Source organism: Chlorocebus sabaeus, unplaced genomic scaffold, assembly GCF_047675955.1.
Source record: "Chlorocebus sabaeus isolate Y175 unplaced genomic scaffold, mChlSab1.0.hap1 unalloc_scaffold_217, whole genome shotgun sequence".
Classification (NCBI taxonomy): domain Eukaryota; kingdom Metazoa; phylum Chordata; class Mammalia; order Primates; family Cercopithecidae; genus Chlorocebus; species Chlorocebus sabaeus.
In genome coordinates this window covers 190,432-202,518 of record NW_027327501.1, presented here as the reverse complement: position 1 = coordinate 202,518, position 12,087 = coordinate 190,432, and the positions used below count along the sequence as shown (strand labels likewise).

Below are 12,087 nucleotides of genomic sequence, written 5' to 3'. Positions count from 1 at the left end.
AGGCAGATAAACAATTCGGGGGCTCTTACAACGGTTCAAATGAGGCATGAGGTGCAACCAGAAAGGACAGAGGGAAAATGCATTGGAAAGAAATACAAAATGAAGTCCACCAGGATGGAAAAAAGGGGAGTAAGCACGATGGTGGTTTCTAGTTTGAAAGACTGATGAACAAGGATGTCATTAACTACTGCAGAGTGGTATCTGGGGCCTGGGTGCACCAGTTTGTTTAACCATTCACCTGCTGAGCAGTCTCCAGGCTGTTTCCAGTTTCTAGCCTTTATAAATAATGCTGCTATGAACAGATACATATAGGCTTTTGTGTGAACATAAGTCTTCATTTCTCTGGGATAACTGCCCATGAATGTGAGTGCTGCATCCTATGGCAATTGCACATTGAGTTTTTTAAGAAACTGTCAAGCTGTTTTCCAGATTGGCTGTACCATCTTCCATTCCCAGCAGCCAAGTGTGAGTGATCCCGTTTGCCTGCATCCTCACCAGCATTGGTCTTGTTACTACTTTTTATTTTAGGCATTCTGATAGGTGTATAGTGATGTAGCTTTAGTGTGCATTTTTCTGATGGCTCATGATGGTGAACATCTTTTCATGTGCTTATATGTTATCTGAAATGTCTCTTAAGGTCTCTTATTCATTTTCAAAGTAGATGATTTGGTTTCACTGCTGAATTTGGATAGTTCTTTATATATTATAGATATGAGTCCTTTATCAGACATGTAGTTTGCAAATAGTTTCTCCCAGTCTCTAGCTCCTCTTTTCATCTTTATTTTGCATTTTACGTTCTAGTCCATGATCCATTTTGAGTTAATTTTTGTACGAGGTATGAGGTTTAGGTCAGAGTTCAGGTTTTTTCCCTATGAATAATCAGGTAGCCAGTAACTTTTCTTAAGAGACAACGTATCACTCTGTCACCCACGCTGGAATGCAATGACAAGATCAGAGCTCACTGCAGCCTCGACTCCTGGGCTCAAGTTATCCTCCTGCTTCAGCCTCCTGGAGTAGCTGGGACCACAGGCAGGTGCCACCATGACCAGTTAATTTTTTTAGTTTTTGTAGAGACAGGATCTTGTGCCATGTTACCCAGGCTGGTGTGGAACCCCTAGGCTCAAGTCATCATCCCACTTATATGGGGCCAGGCAGTGGCACAGGATGGTAATCACAGCACTTTGGGAGGATGAAGCAGGAGAATCACTTGAACCCAGGAATTCCAGACCAGCCTGAGCAACAGAGGAAGGCCCTGTCTCTGCAAAAAAATTTTAAACATTAGCTGGGCATGGTGTTGTACACCTGTGGTCCCAGCTACTTGGGAGGCTGAGGTGGGAGGATCTCTCGAGCCTATGAGGCTGAAGCTGCAGTGAGCCACGATCGCACCACTACACTCCAGCCTGGGAGAAAGTGAGACCCTGTCTCCAAAAAAAAAAAAAATGCTAGAGCATCACCCATATTAAAGACAGGTATTGTCTTTTTGAAAATTTAATTACAGTTATAAAATGGACATGCAAAATGTCCACTTTGAAAGCTTGAAAAATATATAACTCTAAGTATTCTTACCTTAAAATTCTGATTCCTACCTAAGATATTGTATACTGTTTACATAAGTATCACAATGCCTGTACAACAGCTGAAAATGTGTACAAGGGAGAAAAATGAGCATGTATGCCTATTAATTAAGGTATATTTCCCCCTTATTACATAAAAAAGTCATCACGGCCAACCCCTGTGACTGTATCTAAAGTAAACTTACAGTTTTACTTCTCTGTATTATAAAATGCAAGGCTAAAATTCAAATACTAAACATTTCCTAAAGCCAACGGTAGTTTACTTAACATAAATGCCTAGGGTCTATACCAAAAATATGAAAAAGCTAGCTACTTCATAGCCATTCCAATCTAAGTTCAGCTTTTTCTTTTTTAATTGACACATAATTGTGTACTGTACATATGTATGGAGCACACAGATGATGTTATAATACATGTAATGTATGTGATCAGTGTAATTAGCATATCCACCATCTCAAACATTTATCATTTCTTTGTGTTGGTAACGTTCAATACCCTTCCTCCAATTATCTGAAACTACATTTTTTTTTTTTTTTTTTTTTTTTGAGACAAAGTCTTGCTCTGTTGCCCAGGCTAGAGTGCAGTGGTGTGATCTCAGCTCACTGCAACATCTGCTTCCCAGGTTCAAGCTACTCTCCTGCCTCGGCCTCCCTGGTAACTGGGGTTACAGGCACCCACCACTATGCCCGGTTAATTTTTGTATTTTTAGTACAGATGGGGTTTCACCACGTTGGCCAGGCTGGTCTCAAACTCCTGACCTCAGGTGTTTCACCCACCTCAGCCTCCCAAAGTGCTAGAATTACAGGCATGAGCCACCGCGCACAGCCTGAAACTATATATTCTTGTTAACTATAGTCATCCTATGTTATAGAACACTAGAACTTATTCCTATCCAGCTATAATTTTGTATCCTTTAACAAATTTCTCCCTATCTCCCTCTCCCCCCACCCTTCTCACCCTCTAGGATCCTCTGTCTACTTTCAACTTCCATGAGATCCACTCTTTTTTACCTTCCACATAAGAGAACATGTGCTGTGTGACTTTCTGTTCCTGGCTTACTTCGTAATATCTTCCAGTTCCATTCACGTTGTGGAGAATAACAGGACTTCATCCTGTGTTATGGCTGAATAGTACTCCACTGTGTATAAAGACCACATTTTCTCTATCCATCATCTGCTGTTGGACACCGAGGCTGATTCCATATCTTGGCTATGGTGAACAGTGCTGTAGGAAACAGAGGTGTGGATGCCCCTCCGACACTGATTTCCTTTTCTTTGGGTATCTACACTGTAGTGGGACTGCTGGATCACACTGTAATTTCATCTGCAGTTTTCTGAGGAACCTCCATACTGTTTGCCATAGTGGGTGCCCTAGCTTACTCTTACTCTTTCTCTTTTTTCTCTTCGCGACAGAGTCTCACTGTTGCCCAGGGTGGAATACAATGGTGCAATCTCGGCTTGCTCACTGTAGCATCCGCCTCCCGTGTTCCAGTGGTTCTCATGCCTCAGCCTTCTGAGTAGGTGGGATTACGGGCGCCCGCCACTGCACCTGGCAAATTTTTGTATTTTTTAGTAGAGATGGGGTGTCGCCACGTTGGCCAGGCTGGTCTTGAACTCGTGGGCTCAAGTGACCCGCCCACCTCAGCCGCCCAACAGCACCGGGATTACAGGTGTGATCCACCGCTCCCAGCTAATTTTTGTGTTTTTAGTAGAGGCGGGGTTTCACCATGTTGGCCAGACTGGTTTCAAACTCCTGACCTCAGGTGATCTGCCGGCCTCGGCTTCCCAAAGTGCTGGGATGTCAGCGTGCGCCCTGCGCCCAGCCAGCTGCTCTAGTTTACACACCCCTACAGTGTGTAAGAGCTCCCTTGTCTCCATATCCTCGCCAGCACTTGTTATTTTTTGTCTTTTTGATAATACCCATCCTAACCGGTGAGATGATACCTCACTGTGGTTTTGATTTGCATTTCTCTGATTATAAGTGATACTGAGCATTTTTTTCACATATTTTTTCGCCATTTGTAAATCTTCTTTAAAGAAATCTCTGTTCGCTTGGATGTGGTGACACAAACCTGTAAGCCCAGCACTCAGAACGCTAAGGCAGGAGAACAGCTTGAGCCTAGACCAGCCTAGGCAACATAGTGAAAACCTAGCTCAAAAGAAAAAAATGAAGAAGAAGAAGAAGAAGAAGAAGAAGAAGAAGAAGAAGAAGAAGAAGAAGAAGAAGAAGAAGAAGAAGGAGGAGGAGGAGGAGGAGGAGGAGGAGGAGGAGGAGGAGGAGGAGGAGGAGGAGGAGGAGGAGGAGGAGGAGGAAGAAAGAAGAAGAAGAAGGAAGAAGAAGAAGGAGGAGGAGGAGGAGGAAGAAGAAGAAGAAGAAGAAGAAGAAGAAGAAGAAGAAGAAGAAGAAGAAGAAGAAGAAGAAGAAGAAGAAGGAGGAGGAGGAGGAGGAGGAGGAGGAAGAAGAAGAAGAAAGAAGAAGGAGAAGGAGAAGAAAGAAGAAGGAGAAGAAAGAAGAAGAAAGAAGAAGTAAGAAGAAGAAAGGAGAAAGGAGAAAGGAGGAGAAGGAGGAGGAGTAGAAGGAGGAGAAGAAGGAGGAGGAGGGGGAGGAGAGGGAGGAGAGGGAGGAGATGGAGGAGAGGAAAAAGAAGAAGAAGAAGAAGAAGAAGAAGAGGAGGAGGAGAAAGAAAATGAAAGAAAGAAAGAAAGACAGAAAGACAGACAGAAAGACAGAGAGAAAGAGAGAAAGAAAGAGAGAAAGAAAGAAAGAAAGATAGATCTGTGTCTGTTCAGCTTTTTGACCTCCAAAAAGTAAGAGCCCATTTTGGAATCTGATGACCTGCCTGATTCAGAGACAATCTGTGTTTGGTTCTACTCTGCTACTTCCTATGTGACTTTGGGAAGTTCCCTTAGCCACTTTGAGCTCAACTTCCTCAACATTAACCAGGAATAAGTATCACCTGCCTCTGCTGGTTAACGCTGAGGACTGAAAGGAGAACCTCCACAATGCCACTTGATAATGCCGCCTGGTGGAAGCCCCTCAATGCTGGGCTGGTAGGATCATCTGAAGCTAAGTACAACTTTCCTTCCCATTGTCCCAGGCTCACTCTGCATAAAATTAGCAAGGAATAGTGAATAAACGAAACCAAAATAATTGCTTAATTTTTTATAAGAAATTTTTAAAAAGTGGGGGTGGTGGAAAAATAGGAGGGAGAGGAGGGGAAGGAAAAGCAGCCGGTGACAAGTTCTAGTCCAGGGCTCATCCCCGGCCTCCTCCCTCAGGCAATCACCAATCCCCACCTCCTGGGGAGGGATACTTTCTCGGCTGGCTTCACCCACATGGAAGGCACTGCCACAGGTGTTCAGAAACCAGGAGCATCTTGAAATGGGCAATGTGCTTTGGGTAGGAGACCTACAATTTCCCCAAAGAAACCACAGCACAAAAGTGACCCACATAGGAGGCACCGATGGCTGTAAATACTTGGTGGCAAAAACTGATGTCATACCTTCTGTACAGGAGACACACACCCAAATAAAACTTGCCAAAATAGTAGAGAAAAAATACAGCAGACATCCAGTACCATTCTGTTACAGAAATATTTATATCCCAAAGCCAGGGACCTCTCTGGAACACTATGTTTATTTCCCCGCTTCATGGAAGATGTTTGAGTGCACTCACATGTGTCTCAACAAACTTCCAGTCCCTGCTCTAAACCCTGTGACTCCTCAGCAAAACCCAAAAACAAGTATCCGTTTTCCTTCCAAATGGGAAATTTCCTGACCTAGCGAAACCAGCATCAAATCCACTTATTATGAGATAGCTGATTACAGGCGAAGCCCTCTAGTCCCAGGATGACTCCCCTCCTGCAGGAGCGGGAAGGATGGGCATAGCACTGGCCTTCCAGACCACATCTCCAGGCAGTTTGAAACCATGGCTGCTCAGGTGAGCCATGATAAAAATCAAAACCAAGTATCTCTGAAAAGTGTACATGTCAAGAACCAGACCTCGGGCCAGATTCGGCAGAAATGGATGTTGCAAGGTTTGTTCAGAGACCTCCTCTCCATGCCCCCTCTCCCCGGGACCTCCCTCCTTGCACTAGGGGTCCAGGGCCAATGGACCACTCCCTTACCTCTAGCCCAGTACATTTTCAGGAACAACTCCCAGACTGTACCAGACCCTGAAATCTATTCACTGAATGCACTATTTCTTGAAATGATCGTGAATCACCTGGCTATAACAACAATTGTTTTAAAAGTGTTCTCTCTCTCGGGAATCGTGCCATGAGTTTGAGCAAGCAGCTCTGCTTCTCTCTACTGCAATTCTATCATTTGCAAAATGTTAACAATCACTGTGTTCACCCATAGCATTGTTGTAAAAAGCCTTAAGACCCACTTCATGTAGCCTGCCTGGAGCACAGACCCTGCCACATGGTAAATGCCCGCTGAAGGTGAGTTATCTGTTGCTATTATTACCTGTCACTCCAGCGAACAAAAGGAGTCGATCAGGTCTCATCGTATCACCATGAAAGGATGTCCACGTAGACTGCGCAGTGGGAGTAGGGAGACTCAGTGTTTATCAGGTACTATTTTGTTCTTTACAAAGTGTACATACATATTTGTAGGTACACTGGAAAAGATCTGGAAGGAAATACACCCAGTGTTAATAGTGACTACCCCAAAGACACATTCATCCAAACACACAACAGAAAAACATTCACTATCTTTCTGTCTTCTATATCATTTGAACTATTTTCAATAAGCATCTATGGCTTTTGTAAAATTTTTGAAAAGAATTTATTGCAATTTTTTCTGGAGAAACAAGCAGGAGCATGAAAAAGGTGGAAACAGAAGGTAAAATGGAATTGAGTCCCAGCCAGGCTCAGCAGGTACACGAACCACACACCTCTCACTACAACTCAACACCAGCTCTCTCTTCTCTTGGTCCAATGGCCCAAGACTTAGAGATAAAATGTTTATTGTGATCACATCAATCACACCACGGAGCTTGGAACCACCCTTCCAAACTCCTCTGGTTCTGTGTACCTGCCCGGGGCTGTTAGCTTTCCTCCTGTGTCTTTGCTGGACTGTAATCCCCTAGTGGTGGAAATGCACCCTGACACTTAGCCATCATCCCCACAACACTCAGCACCGCAGAGAGACCAGGGCAGTGATGCCCACTCGGACTGTGATTCTACTTATAAAGCAAAGGACCAGGGGCCAGATGCGACTTGTCTTTGGTAACTCACCAGCTGTTGCTTGAACCAGAAAAAAGCCAGGTCTGCTGATGCCCAGAAAAGAGCTAGCACATGTCCCACTAGAAACGTGGTGAAAATGTGTTGCTTGCTGTGAAATGATGCACTACTGGAGAAGATGGGTGCAACTTCTCATGGAGGTACTCAGCCCAGATCACCAGGAAACAGGGCTGCCGGATGAGACACTCGGCCCAGGTCACCAGGAAACAGGGCTGCCAGATGAGACACTCGGCCCAGGTCACCAGGAAACAGGGCCATCGGATGACACACTCGGCCCAGATCACCAGGGCACAGGGCTGCTGGATGAGACACTAAGCCCGTCCACCGGAAGGGAAATCTGGCTGGGCAGTGGAGGGAAATTCACACAGCTCAACGGCTGCAACAGCATGAACGAAACAAAAAACACCTGACTGGAAAGCCATAGCCTGGCTAGCAAATTCGAAACAGAGCCACAATCCTAGCAGCACACATCACTGCAACACAGAGCTTCAGTCAGTGTGCGCACACTGTAAGTAGAAATGTAAAATGTCCATGCTTTTGGAACAAGCGGGCTATCTGTGTGTGTGTGATGTCAAACAAAAAAGTTGAGAAGAAACTGTTGGCAAGGAAATAGAAATAGGCGCCCTTACACTTTGACAGTGAGATAACGGTATGGCCCTAACGGAAGGGAATCCGGCAACACCCATCAATATTTAAAATGCACAGAACCCTGGATCCCACAATTCCATTTCTAGCAATGCATCCTATGAACATATTCACGCAAATATGCAAGAATTATGTACATCTCAGCATTGATTAATGCAAAAGGTTGGGAACAACCTAAATACTTACCGGTGGACAACCGTGTTTATCTTATGCCAACATCTGTGTTTTTAAAAACAAGACACATAGGCTGGGTGCAGTGGCTCACGTGTGTAATCCCAGCACTTTGAGAGGCTGAGGCAGGTGGATTACGAGGTCAAGATATCCAGACCATCCTGGCCAACATGGCGAAACACCGTCTCTACTCAAAATACAAAACTTATCTGGGCATGGTGGTGCACACCTGTAGTCTCAGCTACTCAGGAGGTTGAGGCAGGAGAACCGCTTGAACCCGGGAGGCGGAGGCTGCAGTGAGCGGAGATCACACCAGCCTGGTGACAGAGCAAGACTCTGCCTTGGAAAAACAAACAAACAAACAAAAACTGGCAAGAGTGATCACAGGGCAGTGATGGGAGTAGAACTGCCTTTCACTCTCCAGAACCTTTTGATTGTCGCTCATATTACCTATTCCAAATATGTGACTACAGCAAATATTTTCAAAGTAACTATGAAAAACTGGGAGAATAATAATATCTAACACACAGGACTGCTGTATAATTAAAGGATGAAAAACATAAAGCACTATCAGAGTTCAAAGGAAGAAAGATTAATTCTAGCTTGGACGTCAGAGCGGGGATCATGTAACAGAAGTATTTCAAGTCTTGAAGGATGGAGAAGATTTAAAGAGGCAGAAGTGTGGAGATGATGTCCCAGATGGAGATAAGAACATAGGCGAAGACGATGAAGAGATGAGAAGGTATAAATTCTAAGTGCAGCTCTCAGTCTGGGCTTCAGAACAGGGCTTAGACAACAAGCTAGAGTGCAAGGCTGAAGGTGTGAATGGAAACACGAAACCCAAATTTGCATATCACGCCCCGATCATGAGCCTTGAATGCCAAGCCAGAGAATCTGTCCTCGATCTTAACAATGAAAAATCACTGGGCCGGGTGTGACAGCTCATGCCTGTAATCCAGTGCTTTGAGAGGCTGAGGCGAGAGGACTGCTTGAGGCCAGGAGTTTGAAACCACTCTGGACAACACAGCAAGACTGTCCTTACAAAAAATTTAAAAATTAGCTAGGCAGGATAGCACACCTGTAGTCCCAGCTACTCAGGAGGCTGAGGTGGGAGGATCACTTGAGCCCAGGAATTTAGGGTTACAGTGAGCTGTCATGACACGCCTGCATTCCAGCCTGAGCAACAGAGCAAGGGCATGTCTCAAAAATCAAATCAAATGAAATAAAATCACTACAAGTTTGTATAGACATAAAGTATAAAATCATACCATATATGATTTAATCCAGCGATATAATATAAATTAGAGGGGGAAAAGAGAAATTAGGAAGCTATTATAAGAAAACAAGACTCAACTAAGACATGAGCAAAGGCCCTCGGCTCACAGCGCTATCTTTATATAAAGGAATGAACTACCACATTTATTTTCATGGCATCACCAACTCAGATACAGGCTACAGTATATTCTGGAACCATTTCTGTATCAGTCAAATCAGATGGCCATAATACCATAGGCAAATACCATCAAAAACACCATAGGCTGTGTGGTTTAAGCATTAGTTTATTTCTCACAGCTCTCGAGGCTGGAAGTCCAAGATCAAAGTGTCAGCCGACTCAGTTCCCTGACAGGGACCTCTTCCTGGCTTGCAGACAGCGACCTTTCTTCTTGTTTCCTCACACCAGGACAGTGCGAGCTCTCTGCTTTCTCCTCTTCTTCTTTTTTTTTTTTTTTTTTTATTTGTTTGAGACAGACTCTCGCTCTGTCACCAGGCTGGAGTGCAGTGGCAGAATCTCAACTCACTGCAACCTCCGACTCCCTGGTTCAAGCAACTCTCCTGCCTCAGCCTCCCGAGTAGCTGGGATTACAGGCACGTGCCACCACACCCAACTAATTTTCGTATGTTTAGTAGAAACAGGATTTCAGGATGGTCTCAATCTCCTGACCTCGTGATCTGCCCACCTTGGACTCCCAAAGTGCTGGGATTACAGGTGTGAGCCACCACACCTGGCCTAGTTTCTCTTCTTCTAAGGGCACCAATCCTGTCAGACCAGGGCCTATGCTCATGACCTCATCTAACCCTAATCACCTCCCAAAGGTCCTATCCCCTAATACCATCACACTGGCAGTTAGGGCTCCAGTACAAGAATCTGGGGGAGACATAAACATTCAGTTTGTAACAATGTCTTTTCAATCCTTGAAATCCTTGTTGTTGTTGAAAAAAAACCCAAATGAGTAGGTGACAAAGTACCTTGTATGTAAACAAGTCAGGACTTTTCATATTTCTGCTAACACATTTAGGTCAATTTAAAATGTCTGATAACAAGAGTCAGAAGCAGAGATAAATGAAAGTTAGTTACTCTGCATTTTAGGCCCACATTGAGCTGTCTTCCAATGACATTGTGGCACAAAGAACACTGCTTTCTATTCCTGGTTTTGTCACCAAAAAAGCTGGAACATTTCCCTGTATTTCCGTTTATCTCTAAAATCACTGGGTCGACCTAGCAGACCTCCAAGGTCCCTTCCATTCACAAATTCCACAAATAACTTCCTACCAACAGAGGTTACACAAATAAACTACACTGACGAAGGGGAAAGCTAACACTAGCAAACAATGAGTTGCACACAAGACAAGACGTATAGAGAAGTGGATCAACCACAAACTGGTGGACGATGAGCCGGCGGTGGATAAAAACACATTCCCTAACGATGGACAGAGAGGCAATGGCGCCGAGGTAGTATTGTTGAAGATTTCCTATTTTACATCTTCAAGATAAATGGCCCAATTGTTTACATTCATTCTGATTAAATGTGAACGTCAAAACTTCCTCCAGGGGACACAGACATCTAAAATCTTCCCAATGTGTCCAATTTGTCACTTGATATTTTTACTGACAAGAAAAATGAGGGACTGAATATACAAACAGACCATGCCTGATCATATGTAGAAAGACAGAACTCAGATCACAACCTGTAGCTGCCCACCCAGGAAACCAATCCCCTATCTACAGTCAACAGCCAGGAGGCCAGCCAGGCTAGCACATCAGACAGGAAGCCAGACTGCTCTCTCTCCACAACCCAGAGACTAAACCACAACTCTGTCCACGTGGCCAGGACTTGACTCAAAACTGACAGCCACCCTAATTTTGGCCCCTGTTTCCAGTTAGGATCATTCAGAGAAAGCCAAATATGCCCCTAACCAATCACATAGGACACCCCACTTCTGCACAGCCGCCTCCAGCCCCCACAACAGCCTCCACTGGGAGCCATTCTTTCCATCCTGAAGCTTCCCCACTCCTCATCCGCCACTCACTTGCATGTCAGTCCCTGCCACACGCAAGTGATGGTGCTGACTTTCTTGCCACAGCAGCTCTGAGAAAGTCGCCTCTGCCTATCTCATGTGGGCGGCTTTCCTTTATTTCCCCCGAAGAAGTCTTAAATGAGGGGCTTCTCTATATGGTCAAGCTATACAATTCAGAAGCCCAGCATGGCAGATTCCAAGCCTGGAAAGACCATACACCCCTCAGGTCCTCTTTCCACAAAACACAGCTTCCTTGAGTTCTTCAGTCACTCCCACCAACCAGGGAAGGAACCATGTGTTATGGAAATATCAAGGGCCTTGAAGTGAAACTTCTGGGTTCATCAAGTACTTCATCTTTGCACTTAAGAAATTACATGGCCTTGGTCAGGCGTGGTGGCTCGCACCTGTAATTCAAGCACTTTGTGAGGCCGAGTTGGGCGGATTAACCGAGGTTGGGAGTTCAAGACCAGCCTAACCAATATAGAAAAACTCCGTCCCTACAAAAAATACAAAATCAGCCTGGCATCGTGGCGTATGCCTGTCATCTCAGCTACTCGGGAGGCTGAGGCAGGAGAATCACTTGAACCTGGGAAGCAGAGGTTGTGGTGAGCCGAGATTGCACCATTGCACTCCAGCCAGGGCAAGAAGAGCAAAACTCTGTCTCAAAACAAAACAAAACAAAGCAAAACAAAACAAATGACGTGATCTTGAACAATTTTCTTAACTTCTCTAAGCCTCTATCTTCATCTTCAATAACATAATTTTACCTCCAAGATTTCATTAAATGGAATCCCACATGTAAAACAGCTGACAAATATTAGGGGCCCAACAGCTGTGCGCTCCTACTGCTGCCCCACTTTACCCCAAGGGAGAAGCACAGATGTCCTGAAAAAGCCTGTTGATCCCTACACCTCAGCATCCTGGGTTTACACAAGGCACAGTGGCATCCGGAATTACCGGGGTCACCCAAATACAAGACATGTTTTGATTTTTCAACTTAGGTACACGTGGCTTTTAACGTTCACCATATATGATCCATAATTTAGAAGAGATTTTCCTACACTACCCCGTGGTTCTATTTTAGCAGACTTAGATGTGCCATAATAGCTCACTCTTTTAAGCCCTCTTCAGTGTCAAAAACAAAACTTTCAT

The 12,087-nt window shown here is 44.7% G+C and overlaps 1 protein-coding gene across 1 annotated transcript in view; it reads right to left on the bottom strand.

Annotated features, from left to right (window-relative positions):
* Positions 1–12,064, bottom strand: part of LOC140711138 (SH3 domain and tetratricopeptide repeat-containing protein 1-like) — a 41,428-nt gene extending 29,364 nt beyond the window's left edge. Inside the window, 2 exon segments of the mRNA XM_073014051.1 lie at positions 6,044–6,208; positions 7,654–12,064. Coding sequence (XP_072870152.1) covers positions 6,044–6,083 — 40 coding nt within the window. The 5' untranslated portion in view covers positions 6,084–6,208; positions 7,654–12,064.
* Between the last annotated feature and the right edge of the window lie 23 nt (positions 12,065–12,087).